The 16,310-nt window shown below is 36.5% G+C and overlaps 1 protein-coding gene across 2 annotated transcripts in view; it reads right to left on the bottom strand.

Annotated features, from left to right (window-relative positions):
* Positions 1-2,467: 2,467 nt before the first annotated feature.
* The window catches only part of fbxo31 (F-box protein 31), a 92,439-nt gene continuing 78,596 nt past the window's right edge, over positions 2,468-16,310 (bottom strand). For both annotated transcript variants that reach the window (XM_039763538.1, XM_039763539.1), the window contains 2 exons: positions 14,709-15,097; positions 2,468-5,112 (listed from right to left, as the gene is read on the bottom strand). In XM_039763538.1, coding sequence (XP_039619472.1) covers positions 4,890-5,112; positions 14,709-15,097 — 612 coding nt within the window. In that variant the 3' untranslated portion in view covers positions 2,468-4,889. The remainder of the gene's footprint in view (positions 5,113-14,708; positions 15,098-16,310) is intronic.

Genomic DNA, 16,310 nt, shown 5'->3' with positions numbered 1-16,310 from the left:
AACCGTCCAAATTAAACCTTAAGTATTAAGAATGGGATGCCATTAAATTTGATGGGTGTGTAAAGGCAGGCGTCCCAATACTTTTGGTAATATAGCATATGTAGCCTGTATAATGAATTTAATATTTTATATCAGAGTTGTGGGTACTTGGGATGCAAAATATACGGAGTACTTATCACTACAGACAGCTAGGCTTTAGACAATGAGAAACACTTTCAGCAACTTCGGTTAGATGAGTCTTGTTCATATGCTGATTTGCTCACTAAAACTACACTTTAAGCATGTCAGCTCTGTCCACGTATTGTACAAAAACTCAAAACACCCACCTAGTGGAGGAAGAACCACCTAAAAAGGGTAACCTATGCAGGAAAACTGGAACTTGTGTTTTCACTGTGAGTATAGTTATTTCACTTGCAGTGTCTTCAGATTTTCTTTACAATCTGACTAGGTCACTAACACAAATACATATTTACTGCATATGGATATTTTTCTCACAAGTCTACACAGTGTCAAGCTACAATAACATTATTTTATATGTAATTTTAAGAAGAAGAAAACTAAAATGTCATGACTTAGCTATTTATCTCATCTTCCTCCTCTCTGGTAACATATGCCATTTCTCTAGCCTACACAATCTTTTGCTTTGCTGTTGACAAGAAGTTTTGTTTTTTTTTTAAACAGAAGACAGAGCTCTAACTCTGAAAACTTTAACTTGATTGTTTCTTTTGTAGTTCCTGAGCTACAAGAAAAGGGACAGTGACTCGCAAGGATACACAAGAACACGCACAATGCAATTGTTTTCAAGGTAAATGCACCAGGCAAATGTGTTTTTTTTATTATTGATAGTTGACAGAAGCAAACTTAAGTGATCCCTGAAATGTGGATGTAAAGAGATTCTTTCATTATGTTTCCCAAAAACATACTTTAAGAGTTAACAACTCAATTTTTAAGAAATATTCAAAAACAGATGTCTATGAAACCCAAAAGGTTGTTTTCCCATGCATTTTAAATACAAACACACGCAAAAGCAGACCATTAGATTTAGTAAAAATCAAAACACACACACACCCACTCACCCACTAACAACACTATTCAATAGCCTGAAAGAAAAACCATTACAATAAATAAATCTCTAAATAAATATTTTAATTAACATATATTACAATATATTTTTTACACTTTCCTGTTAATTTCTGTAAAAGTTATACAAGGTCAGCAGTGTGGGATTTCAGTATATTATACATAATATTTTATTCATTTGCAAAACAAAATAATAAATAAATAAATAAAAATCTGCAGATGTTTTTAAGGATGACATTGTTTATTTTTATAAGTCTGAGAGCAATGCGTAGACTGGTTGGTAACAGTACAAACAGAAAACCTATCAATGCAGTACTTTCAATTATTCAGTTTTGATTTTATATTACTGAGGTGAATATGAAAGTTAGCAGGCAGCGTTAGGAACATGGAAGGGTTAGTGCAGCACAAGTTACACTCTGATCCGTATTCCTGTTTGACTGACCATGAAAACGTTGCTTGTTCATGACACTCTGATCCGTATTCCTGTTTGACTGACCATGAAAACGTTGCTTGTTCATGACACTATGTATTCAAATAGTTCCCATTGTAAACTGAGTTGTAACTGTTACATACAATACTTTTGGATGGCTCTTATGCTATATATGGATTTAAATCTTGAATAAAGTACATTAAAGGCCTTATTCTTAAAAGGCTCTGTACACAAAGGCATCCAAATATAAGAAAAACTGCTTGAGAATATAGTCCACTGCCTTCCATATTTTCTATCTCATCGTCAAATAGCGCAATTTACTTTTTAAACTAAAGGTTTCACAACACTCCGAATCAAGATATATTCTGGACATTCCATGCCACAGTTAAATAAAAATATAACACTTTTGGATTAATGACATATGTCCTTTTTCAAACATGAACAACCTGATGGGTGCCAGATACTTCTGACATATTCTTGCTTGTCTTAATTTGTTAAGAAAAGACAGTAGTGAAAGAAAGAAAGAGTGTGGTTGTGAAAGGAAGGTTGAAGATATTTGCACATCAGTCAATTTGGACTTCCAATAATGAACTCACAAAAACCAGATCTTTTAATATTCTGTTATCGGATAACAATCTATACCTCCTTTGTACTATAGATGATCTACCAGACAAATAGTAATGCTGATCTGTCTGTGCTACAGCTAATCTTAAAACTTGTCTCATACAATGAGCTGTAAACAACTGGTAAATCTTTACAATTTAATTTTTCATATTCATAGCTTTTGTAACTATTCTATCATTCAACCTGTTGCATTTCTCAGGCTTTGTGTAATCCTCTCACTTCTTTATTTGTTTTGGGATGAATGCTAAACAGCTAACACTTTCTTTTCATTCACTTGTGTGCAATTAACATGTCAATCTATTTATCGACTACATTATATGGTAGCCTATATTGATTACCAACAGCAATGTCCGTTAGGAATAAAATCATACATATTTTCATAATTAATATAAGTCTGGCAAATGACAAGTAGTAAAATGTTGCATGGTGCACTGTGTATCACTATTTTTAACCTGCTTGTTGATCAGACCTTTTCTCAACAAAACAATCTTTTGGACTTATTTTACTTTCTGGCTTGATACTGTACTGAGCAACAAAAATATAAAATTTAGGGCATGTATATTAAAAAGTCATTTGACTTCAAGAAAATTTTAGTTTTTGGGTCATTATGTAGAAAATTGGAAACTTAACAGTGGGAACAGTAAACCTGGCATGTTAAGGAATAAGATAAACAGCAATCATGATTCTATAGATTACAGTTTACCATGACATCCTTTCTTGATACTGCATGAAAATGTTTAAACTATAGTTATTTGAGAAAAATTTTCAGTAGACCAACAAATAGCCAACAACCAAAACCAATAAAATACAACATTGTAACAGTTACTTTCTAGCCTTCTGTCTGAGCTGTTACTGCTAATTACCTGAAGATGCTCATAAAGCCTTACACAAGCAGCCAAACACAAAACAGCCAAGAGGATATTAATATGACTTATATTAGACAACTATGAACCAATGTATTAATGAAAGAGCTTATGGGTCAATTTAAATATTAAACAGCTGTTAATATCAGACTCCTGTTCTCCAGAACTGGTTTAATGAAATTTATACACAGAACAAACAAAGCAAATTTAAAAAAAATGAACAATATGGAGCACAAAATCTCAAGTTCTAATATACAGTATTGGTGAGGTGGATTTTTAACAGGCTATGATAGAAAACCACATGGCAATGTTTCATCGTGCTGTCATAGAGAGTTACAGAAAATCTTATAAAATCTGTGTCTTAGCTTAGGTGCAGGAAGGCAAAACCTTGAGGGCAATACATTTTTTTAATCTAAAAGTAGAGGATACATAATTATTAAAATATAAATGGGATGCTAGTGTTTTTTTTGTTGCATAAATAGAATAAAACATGTACCATATCATTCATCCTTTTTCTTAATCTAATCTTCCTACAACAATTTACATTAATATTTCAATGCTGGTTTTCCTTTTCATTGTAATAGCAACCTATTATAACCCCTTGGTTTGAAGTGAATATGGATGTCTGTGTGTGATCATAAGCATGACTGTTAACATGATACCATGTGTTTGGACTATGAGAACAAATTAAATCTGCTGAACTCAACACTAAATGATCAATCGAACCAGAACATTCACTCTTACTCATTCTGAAAATACAATGTGTTATCAGGAATTGATACAATGTATCCATTTATTATTCTACAATGCAATAATCAGGCACTATTACATCAATACTACTTAACATTCTCAAGCCCAGTTATCCAATGTAGGGTGGTAAGGCCCAAAGCATAAGTACATATAAAATTACTAGAGTGTGGGACTCTATAAAAGAGTGGCCAATATTCTCTTGTTTATTTTGCATTTTAAACCTTACAACACCTAGCAGTGTCTACTGGTAAATGTACCAACTGCATACCATTACTATTAACATCTGGTAGAAGGAAATGGTATAATATTTGTACTTTTTATTATTCATTTAAAATACTGGTTACAAATAATTGAGTGCTTTTCCAAATGTAGTGTCACAGTAAAGTAACTTAACAATGGCTTACATCTTTATATATAAATGTAATATGGAGAATTTTTGAAAACCATACATGAAATAATAAAAACCCCACTTGAAAGACCATGCTTTTTAATGATTGTAAACAGAAAGACATTAATAATAAGGATACAAAGGTGACTATAACACAAGACATTACATATCCTATAATGAATATGGTAGTGATTTTTCTAGACAAGACAGCAGCTGTGCTTATTGTGCTCGACATGAGACGTCTGATGTAGAACATTGTAAAGGGTCAAATATATATATTGTCCTACACTCTGTACGAGAATACATGTAATTATTTTGAGATTGTGTGCTCCATAATTTGAATACCTAATTTACAGTTTGTTTTGAAGTTCAAAGGAAGAACATAGAGCTTCTGAATCTCTTGCACAGCCAACATCAACACTGTTAAGCAGTTTCTTCCATAAATCAAAATTTTGTTTTAACTCATTCATTATATGTTACTGATTATTCTTATTATTTTTTTTTTTAACTTTATGCACCTGCTCCATAATTGCATTCTGTGACACATTAACTATTAGTCCTTTTAATATTCTTTATAAATTATGGTAATTATTGTTTCTGTAGTAAACTGTAAAAAGCAGTGTATACATTTGCCATGTGTAAAAGTGCATGCTACTAGAGAGAGAAAGAGAGAGAGGTACCAAGGTCAGGCTTTAACCTTTTTTTTCCCCCCCATGTAATATCCCTGTCATTCCGTGGTGGAAAAGCTGGATTGTCAAGATATCCAAGACTGCATGTTTTTGAGCATTTCTTCAAAAGCTTCTGCTGAAGGAGCTTCTGCATACTGTAGTGTATCTTTTACTCTGCTGTAAAGGCTAAAGGACTTGAGCTCCAGCCAGATGAATCCAAAGCAATCATCATCAAACAGGATGAAGATTCCAGGAGTGCGTTCAGGACTGGTAAAGCCATGACCAGCAATCAGCCCTGTGCCGTAAAAACTGAAAAATATCAAACAGAGAGAGTATAGTTGGAAATCAAGCACTCACCAGAGAGACTGCCAAAAACAAAGGAAAAAAAGTGACTATTTCACCTATGCAGCATTTAACTGTGAATGTTTTGTTAGTAGTTATGCATTTACATTTAAGTTGACTATCTTTTAAAGAAAAGAGCCAATGTACATGTTACCACTGACAACTCATTCTACTTGCGTATTAATAACAATGTACTATAGTGTCTGTACAACCGGTCTATTAACAGGTGCAATGGTTATAGATATATGTTCTGGTCACCATTTATTGCTTATGCACAGTAGAATACAAGACAGTTAATTTAAAAAATATACTTTAGGGATTCACAGCATTGTAGTATCTACTAAATATTCCAACTGTTTTACTTCTACCAATCCATCCATCCACAAGAGCTGGGCATCAATAACGGTAGCAAGTAGTGAAAGGGAAGACCCTAAGTTGCACGCGACTTCAGTCCAACACAAGCCACACTGGACCAATTTACTGATGCCAATTAATCTAACATGCATGATGTAAGGATCTAAAAGGAAACTGAAGAAGGCAACACAAATAGTGGAACACTGGAAGGTGAAGCTGCACCCATGGAGTTGTGAGAACAGTACTAACCTTACCTAAAGTGTCACTGCAATACTGTTAGTAAGATGAAAAACAGCAATGCAGAGTGGCTTTTCATATCTTTAACAATGTGCAGCTCTACTCAGCTTTTATTAAACTACTTATAAGAAGGTAACATTTAAGGGCCATTGAGCATTAACATTTTTTTTTGTTTTATATAATTTTCTACAAATAACATATTCTCTGTTTAGGGCAAATCTTCACATTAATTTAAATGCTGAATACACTTTGTCACATTTTATATGAGAGAAAAATGTACAATTAACATATAGTTCTCTCTAACCCAGCTTTCATGCAATTTCTACTGAATTCTGTTTGACACTGGTATCATCATAATAACACATTAAGCAGATATAGCATGATATCAGTACTATTGACCAAGTTGACATTACACATATACAATTAGTTTTAACTATGTTATATAGTACTAATGTTTGAACACGGGCAGTGTAATGGCATAGACTAAGAGTTTGTAACACAGCACCACAAGCTCAGTTTTAATTGCTAGCCTGGTCAACTTCTATATGGAGTCTGCAAGTTTTCCCCATATATACATAGAGCTGAGTGTATGTAACTGTACAAAATTACCTATTTTAAAACTGGCCATTGGAAGTGTGCTATTAAACATTCTCAGCTCCCAGTATAGGTTTATTCTGGAACATGTCGTAAAATCAACCACATCGACCCAGTTTGGGGTCACAAGGAACAAACCAGGTGGTTGGAATGGAATTCCTTTATGGGGCTCAATCATATACAAAAAACAATGTACAAAATGAGATTCAGTTAAGGGTTCTGTGAGAAATCCAAAAGGAGAACCATATATATAAAGTTATAATTATAATTTAATTTCCTATAGATAAGATTTTGAAACAGGGAGACCAATTGGAATAGTGCATAGCATTTATACTTCAGAGCTTTAGGGGCTCAGGCTTAATTCATAGCTGTTTTTTTGTGTGGGTGTACCGATAGGTTAATGAGTGCTTTGTTTTTTGTCCACAAGAAAAACACCAATACTAAATTAACATTTAAAGTGCAGATATGGAAAAACAGTCCCTTATACAATCAATTTGTTAATTTAACACTATAACAGTGAGTTTAACAGTGGTGATTCATGTAACTAAATAATGAAAAGTATTTTATTTTTCACTCGTGTTTACTGTCATTCTGAAACTTTTTCTCTTTTTTGGTCAGTTTCTTTTCTATTGTAGAAACACTGTTTAATCCCTTGAACACCGCAAAGTATGATGAACTTCCAGCAACTGTACCCACTGCATTATTTGAGTGAAGCACATGTGCTGCTTGTGTGCGCTCTCATCATAGAAAATACAGAGCAAAATATAACAGTTTTACATGCAGATAGACAAAATTGACGTTGACAAAATATATATATATATACTAGCAACTTTGGATGACCACAGTTGAAGGACTCAATCGTAAGGACCTCTCGTCGGGTGTCTCATTGGCTTTTCGCTTTTGCTTCTTTCTGTCGCGATCACGGTGTAATCTGTCTTCTCTCTCTGTAGGGGTTTCAGTTGTCTTTCGTTGTGCGGCAGAGACGCGTCGTTGAGCTAATCTGTGTGAATGCTGAGTGTCTGTTTCTTGTGAGCGACTGTCACGCCTTTGCCTCTTTACTTCGTGATCATGCTGTGTAATGTGTCCTCTCTCGCAGCAGGTTTAGTTGCGTTTTGTTTCGGAATTGTTCCGTAAGGTCTCCTCCGTACAAGTGCACATGGGTAGCTGAAGACGGAAAGGCATAGTAGGCATAGTGAAACACATGAATTGGTGACCAAGGGAACCATCCGACTCAGACGCAGGGCTCGAAATACTCAAGTGCACATGTTATTTATAATTTTTTTTTTTGTTATGAACTTCCCCAATAGAGTTGATCCCTGTAAATAGTTAATAGTATATGAACAATATAATCTGTTGTAGTATGGGCGTTAATTAGTGTCACACCTCATAACCTGCATACACCACGTGTTTGGCTGTAACGCCAGAAGCGCGGTGGACGCTCTAAGGGTAGGTTGTGGTTTCTGTTTCTTTCGTGATTTTTTAATTTCATTTTATTGGTTATTTAATAGGCAGAGGGGAGAAAACGTTAATGTGACGCTCTGTCTATTTCTTTACTTTTGTTTTGAAAAGATTTTTGGGAACAGGAAAAATAAAAGCAAAGGGAAAAGAACGGAGGGGGGTAAGCAGGAATTCTGAGAGGGGACAGACTGGGGCTTTTCTACGGGGCGGCTATACAGCCAAAAGGAACGCGGACCCGGACACGGACACCGCGCTGGGCTTTTATTATATAGATACAGTATATAGTACATTTGCATCATACCATTTTTATATATAGGTTTTGTATCAGTATTTTTTGGTCGCAGAGCATATGACTTATTCGGTTTCCTACCCGTCTTTCTTTTATAATCATTAAGGCACAGTGAGTCAGTAGCTCACAAGTGAAAGAACGCATCGATTTTTACAACAATCTGTGGCATTTTCTCCTTATTAGTGTACCAATACAGCTAGACTGTTAATATCTAAGCATGAACAATTGTTAATTTATTATTTCAGTCTATGTGGGAGACATACCCTATGTGTCAGCTTAAAGCATGTTCAATACACAAGGAGCCTTGTTTGTAACCTGCTGCATGTCTTTCATTTTATAATAATTTCATACATTCCACACTAACCCCATTTCTGCAATGCTATGTTAGCATTATTTAGATGTTAAACTTTTACTAAAGCAATTTATAAATACTCTGTAAAGAAGTATGTGTGTTTATTAAAGAATGATTAAGTTAATAATGCCTGTCAAAAGTTAAAAGTTTAAAGTAAACCAAACAAAGCATTGTCTACAGTTAGTTCCATGGCTAAGAGAAAGGATAAATAAATTTGAAAAAACACACACTGCTGTTAGAAGACAGGGAATCCTGGACTTGTCTATACCGGCAGTTGAGTGCAATGTGTGGAACTGGGTGTTCAAGGACTGACTCTCGAAACCAACAACCTGTCCCTTTCCCTTTATAGCTGAATCAAAACAATATTACACCTAATTACTTTAGGCAATGCATGTTACGTGAACAGTAGATGTGCTGCAGACCGTGTGTAAAACTGGCTATTGGCACGGGAAATTAAAATGTGCACTGCCAAAAAGACTCTTTAAAAAGATGATGCTTTAATAACAACATAAAAATCTGAAATACGGCAATTATTTCCTATTCTGTTTAAATAAACCGGGGAAAAAGACCATGTTTGCATACTCAGCTGTTTTATGCTATAGCTGTTAAGCACCCGTAAATTAGAGATCTTGAGTGCAACAGTGACCAGCTGTTATCCAAGAGTAGAGCACCAAGATTAGGAAAATCAGCTCCAAAAAGCTGGTGAATGAACATGTTTAAGAGGCAGAATGCGGTCTGTTTTACAAATTATTGATTCAACAAGCTGTCAACTGAGGACTGTGAACAGGGTCATATTCATTTTGCAGGGGATATTCAAAAAAATAAAAACAATTGCATGTCTAGAGCAGAGGTCACCAACCTTTTCAAAGCTGAGAGCTACATCAAGGGTGTGGAGTAATACGAAGGGCTAGTTGTTTGATATAAACTTCCAGAATAACAAAGTTGCTTTAAAGATAATACCAATAATAATGAATATTCATATATCATGTCTCATTTGTACTAACCGCTACCTTTGTAGCATTTTTGAACAAATCATGAACTCTGTCTCATGTTCGTACAAATTATCTGGTATGTAAGATTTTAAAAACATCAGTTCTTTCACATTTTTAAATGAATCCTATCACATTTGTACTAATCACCAAATCTGTAGCATTTTAAACAAATTTCACCTATTACACATTTTGAACAAATTATTTTTCACATTTTTTCATAATATTTGAGTTTAACATTGCCATTGTGTTTCAGTGAAAACATCTGTTATCTCTTTTTTTGTCTGTAAATGTCTGTTAGTAGGAAGCCTGGCATTGCATGCTGTTCACCAGCGTACTGTAATCTGGGGTATAATTTGACACTGCAACTCTGAGCGAGTCTTGTACATGTGCATCAGTAAGGCGTGTGCTGTGTTTGTTTTTGATAAAGTTCATATCCGAAAAGTCTGATTCACAGAGATAGGTTGAACCAAAAAGGCAGGCAACATCCATAGCTACTGTGCATTACATCTTTGTACTTTTCTGTGTCCACAAGACACCAAAGGCTTGGTGCACTCTGATGGGTTTTGAGGTGGAGGTCATTTTGCAACGTTAGGATTTCAATCTCCACCTGCTAAAGCATCCAAGTTGAATGTTGCACTGCTCTTCTGCCCAGGTTTGTAGGTACTGAGTTTATAATGGAAGTGTCAAGTGCGGACCTTGTTACCATGAAACAAAACATTTATTAAATCCAGAAACATCTTTGTTAATTTTTAAAAAGGAACCCGTTAACAACCAGTGGTGTTCACTAATAACATTTTTCTACAGGAATGACTGCTAATACTAGTTCAATATAATTTCATGTACAATTAGAATTGTTTACATAAAAGAATTACCACACAGCCAAATGTTTACAGACCTATCGCTATGATGAGAACTATGTGGTCTTGGCTATCTGTGGTTTCATTAAATACAACCTAAATTTTGTTGCCGCGGTTCTTTCGAAGAACAGCATCTATACGTTGTTCAAAGACACGGGGCAAATGAGTTTGACGAACACTGCTCTTATATTCTTGCAACGTGCCTCCTTGTTTACAATGCTTGATAAAGAAAGGACGCATCCCCATTGTGTTCTGCCATGTTTTTCTTTATTTTTAGGGGATAAAACTGAGTGTAGCTCCCCATCGCAGCTGTGCTCATTTGCTTGTCTAAGCAAAGAGTGAGATGGAGGTCTGTCTTGCGCCCGATACTGAACTTTGACCGCAGGAAAAGAACAGCAACACAATTAAATTAATTAATTTTAATAAACATTAATTTTTAGACAGAGCTCCAAGGTGTTTACTGCTATTTTTAGAACAAGCCGTGTGGGTGAGCAGGTGCCCACGGGCACTGTGTTTGCTATCTCTGGTCTCGAGTAAATACAGTGTGGAAAATATTGTGAGGAGAAAACAATCAGCTGTTTGCTTACATTCTGTTATCAGTAGCATTCAAGCAAGACTTTTTTTGTTGTTACAATACATTCAAATTATTCAAAGAGTGGCATTCAACTTGACAGCCCCAGTAGACATAGACCAGTGTAGTGTCTGAACTGCGAAATGGCATGTATATGATCTTAAGTGGCTGACTCAGCATTTGGTTTTGACACTGGACAGTACGAAGGTCAGCAGTCAGTAAACATCAGCCTATGTAAATTAAAGTCACTGAAAGAAGCTGAACGCTGAGCTCACTGGGTAACCCCAATCAATGATGTTCACAGGATAGGGACCCATTTGGCTGCATATGCAAAAAGACAAAAGGGTTAAAAAGGGGAGCAGGAACATGTTGCAGGGGTTGGAAAAGTCACTAAGTAATGAACAGGACTGAACGGAGAAAAAGTGTCCAAATCGTGATCAAGACAGTGTGATTTGTGGCCAAATGAAACACTGGATCAGTGAAGGTGTATGTGACAAATAACATTTACTTTAATTAATGTATTTGATTCATTCCCATTCTGGTGTTAAGGGGGAAGTTCTGGGGGGTTAAGGGGTCCCCTCTGATCGTATCAAAACAAATTTATTTAATAATTTGTACATTGTTTTTATATATGATATATGTCTGTACGTATATAAATAATATCATTGTTTATATATAAAAATATTTTTTCTATGAAATTCCATGTAGTGCCTCATTCATGAATCAAACAAATGAGAATCATTAGACCGGTTATCAGGAAACTGACTAGTTTGAGAATCACACAGGAAGTACACACATGCGCTTTAGCCCTCCAAATGAGTTTGACGGACTGTATGTAACATCTAAATTGGACTTAAACTTACTGTTTACAGGTGTATCTAATCGTCAAAAAAGCATACAGTAAAGGAAGGATGGGAGAATTATGTCACACCCAGAAGCATAGCGCACACAAGTTATGAGGCATTTCAGCATGTGGATAAGGCAGCTGGTTAGTTATGTGAAAGCTGCCATTTTGCGACAGCTCAAAGTTCATCAGCAATGACAAAATATCAGATGGACAACATCATCTGTTTTCATGGGGCAATACTGTTGTTCAGTAATGATTAACTTCATAAGTTGTGCAACAATTTGTGCATATAGGCCATCGTAGGTTGCAGGTTAATTTGTTCAGGTTAAGAGCAAAAAAATATGCGAGTTAAGACAGTTTTTTTTTTTAATTGAAAGATATGAAATATGTGGGTTATACAGGAGTGTGGGATATATTTTTGCAAATACGGTACTCTAATTCTGGCATCTTTTGCTTAAACTGGAAGCTTTTAACTGTAACATTATCATAAGACAATTGAGCTCTGTCACAGATAGTAAAATTGTATGTTTCATGTATTCATGTATCAAGTTGAACAATATGCACGAGGGATGATACAGTATTTTTAGACTTGAGGAACAGTGTTCGTTTTAACATTGGTTTGAAAGTAAAATTAAGCTAATCAAATGTGACATAAACTAAAAGCTAATTGCTGAAAAACTAAAATTAAATACAAATGAAAAAATAAAATGAAAAAATTAACAAAAAAACAAAAACAAAATTTTACAAAATTTCAATTGCCCTCAGCCAAAGCCCCCTGGCAAAACCTTTCTAGGTGCTCCCTGGTTTCTTCCCATAGTCAGAAAAATGTTAGATTAACTGAGCAGTGTCACAGGCGGCTGGGGTTGGAGCCCAGCCGGGACGCCCAGGAGGACCGGAGGAGGGCTTGTGCCTCCTCCAGACCGTGAGGGGGCAACCGCCCTGGTTGTATTGGGGGCCACGGGTAGAGGGCTTGGAAGCCCAGCCCTGTAGGGGCTCGTGGCCACCGCCAGGCGGTGCCCCAGTGCCTGAAGAAACCTGGAGCCCAGCACTTACGCCACACCAGGAAGTGCTGGGAGGAAGAGGACCTGGAACACCCGGAGGACTTCCGGCTACACAGTGGGTGCTTCCGCCACACGGGGGTGTGTCGACGGAGGCTCCTCAGAAAGCACCTGGAGCCCATCCGGGCGTACATAAAGAGTCGGGTGGAAGTGGACGGAGCTCGGAGGAGAGGAGTGGAGGCGGTCTGAGGACCGTGCAAGGCATTGTAGAGCGGCCAGGACTGTAAGGGGTAATTGGTGCTGCGACACTGGGTTTGTGCACTTTCTGTAAAGAGAGACTTTGTAAATAAACACGTGTGTGGTGAACCAACATGTCTGCCTGTCTGTGTCCGGGCTGTACCCCACAGCAGCTAAATAATACAGGTATATGAAAGGGTGTGTGCAGGGTGATGGTACATATGCCCTACTTCTTGTGGTGTCTAGGCACAACCAAAAGAAAAGCAGAAGATTAAAAAATAATGTGAGGATGATGTCGTCAAAATGTAAAGTCCCAAAAACTAGTGAGTACAAAGAAGAAAAGTGAAAACCTGGAACATTTATTACCATATGAGGCCAGACCACACCTTCCATCAGTGACTACAGAACATGAATATACATATTTAGCTTTTATTAGAATAAGATTTTTAATCTGTGTTTAAATGAGAGGTTCCTAGAAACTGTTAAAGTGGAAACACGTAATGAATAAACCTCACGGAGTTCACTTCCCCATTAATTTGGCAAAAATCACAGAAATCTTTGCTAATTTTGCAGAAAACAGCAAAATACAGTGAAGTCAATGGGAAAGGAGGAACAGGACTAGTTTTGAGTGGATTATAATGGTGCAAACATCTGTCAACTATGCTGGACTAATAATAATACGCTTTGAAGCAGCAGTGCTAACCACAGTGTCACTGCACATCAAATCACCAAAACATGATGGAACAATTATTAATGATCAAATACAACCAATGACCAGAACCTAGTAATAAGTAAATAAAACATAGATCATTGCACTAAGGCTGGGGTTATATTTCATGTGATGCGACGCATGCTGCAGCGGACTCTCCTGCTATGCAAGCGTTGTAGTGTTTATACTTGTGCGCGTACTTTACGTAAATCTGGAGGAATCCACCAGGTAACAGTGTGAGATATTATCATGGTGAGAACATGTTCGGCTTTTATGTGTTGTGAATTGCCTAGAACACCCATATGACACCTTACCGCAATATCTCTGAAAAGGATGTTTATTGATTAAATCAAGGGATGTTTGCATTCCAGCAAGCATTGGGCACGAGTGAGAAACAATCCTTGGATGAGGCCTCAGCTCATCGCAAGGTGAATACAAGCGCACACATACACTAGCGTCATTTTAGCGGCACCAAATCCCCAAATCTGCACATCTTTGGAAGGAAACTGAAGCACAGTGCGGAATATAAGCAGGGGATACCGGCGACATGACTCCCTGAGAGACAGCAGTGCTAACGCTCCACCACCATGTCACCCCCATGTGTGTAATTATTAACAGTATTCAATATTTAAACGAAATTAATGATTTATCTGTAAAATGTAACATACACACAGCTACAGCTCTGTGATGTCACTGAGTATTCATGTGCAAAACAAATTGCTTCAGTCTCCACTGCACTACAGTTTTCACAACCAAATAAATTCTTGTAACTTGAATTCTCTGCAATTTGGACATTATAGATAACTTTAAAAAAAATCAAAGTAGCTTATTGCAGGTAATGAAATGTGTTTTCTGACATTGTAAATAAATTAAATTAATAATAAAATTTTTAAATCTACTTGTTGGCTTCTGTGCATTTACTTAAATTGTTCTGAAAAACTGAAAAGAAGCATTACATTAAGACAAGATATTCAAAGGTGGACCCAATGTGAGAGCCAGCATTATAAACTTTTCAATTTTTATGTAAATTTTTTACATATTCAGTTGAAGTAAAAGAACTTTAATTACCACATGCGGTAAGTTCGAGGATACACTTCATTTCGAGCCATTACTCCACCTGGCAAAACGAATGGTTGAGACTCTTGATGGTGAGCTGCTGCCTCTGCATGCGACGGTTGTTCCATCTCATTTTCTGCATGATCATCCTCCTCCACATCCTGACTCCCATTCAGTAAAGGGATATTGGCAGATGCTAATGATGCACGGTTATTTTCATTGCCAACATCAGCATCCTCTCTCTGGGCTAACTGTTGTTCTCTCTGCACTTGCTCATGTACTTCCATGACCAGTCGAGACAATTCATCTATACTGCGCTGCTTGTCTATGTCTGGAAGTTGGATGGTTCGGGAAAGATCAATGTCCAGTGTCAGCTGACCTGCTGGAACGTTGGGATCACCCTAAGAAGCAAAAAATAAATAAATTTACAGTTTTGTTTGATCTCTTATTAAACGTACAGGACTTTTTTAGTCAGCATAAAATAAATACTTTTTTTCTAAAAAAAAGGTAAAAATTACTCATCCATTAATTCATTTCTTCCATCAAAGATTAACCTCAAATAATCTGTATTTCATGACAGGAGATAGAGAACAAGACCACATACATGTCCAACACATCGTCATCTTCTTATGTGGTATAGTTCTTCGTATAAGAGAAGAACTAAACCACAAAAACAAACACTGGAAAACGACATACCTTTGTCAAACACACTTAATCAAATTCAGGTCATGGGGGCCTAATCTAGTCTTGGCAGCACTTACAGCAAGATAGGAAACAGGCTTAGACAGTGCACTGGTCCACTTACACAGAGACTCTTATTCAAACAAGGGCAATTTGAAGCCATCGAGTAACACAAACAGAATGTTTCTGAGGATGTAGGAGGAACTCTGGAGTACCCCAAGGATACCCACATAAGCATAGCAAGGACATACAAACTCTGCACATTTAATGGCAGGATATGGGACTCAAATCCAGGATACTGGATCTGTGAGGCAGCAACACTACCCACTCTAAGTGACCTTAAATGCCAGGACAATAGACTGTCATTTGTGTGTTTTTTTAGAGCATATTTAGGTAGAGTGAATAGGAAGGACAAAATTTAAGCTCTACCCTTCTATTTGGTATCTTCCTTTGGAGTCAAGAGGCTTATACGAACATCAAGAAAGACAATGGACTATTACAGAAAAGCAAACAATGTGGATATAATAAGTAAAGATAATTTAAACTAGGACAACATAGAACTAGGGCTCAAGAAAAGGAATGATATGGAATTTCATGGAAAAAATAAAACCATTGGTATACAAAGAAATCAGCAATCATCAGGTAGCAAAATGCAAAAGACTACTATTGATGGCAGGAAAAAGAAATTCAAGTACTTGTCATTGAAACAACGATTTCCATAAGGCAGAGGTGAAGGTATCAGTCTACTTTTAAATATGTAAACAAACTATGGATGGAGAGGGAAGAGTTTACCACTGCATTCCATCATACTCTCTCATATGTCATATTTTTGAGCTGAAGACTTCCAACCGTATTCCTTAAAAATAGCCTTCTTTTTAAACTCCTTTTTCAGTATGTATAACTTTAAATTATGAACAAATTAAACAAGAGGCA

This window comes from Polypterus senegalus, chromosome 9, assembly GCF_016835505.1.
Source record: "Polypterus senegalus isolate Bchr_013 chromosome 9, ASM1683550v1, whole genome shotgun sequence".
NCBI lineage: Eukaryota > Metazoa > Chordata > Cladistia > Polypteriformes > Polypteridae > Polypterus > Polypterus senegalus.
Note: the sequence above shows the minus strand (reverse complement) of the source record. Positions and strands in the feature narration are given on the sequence as shown.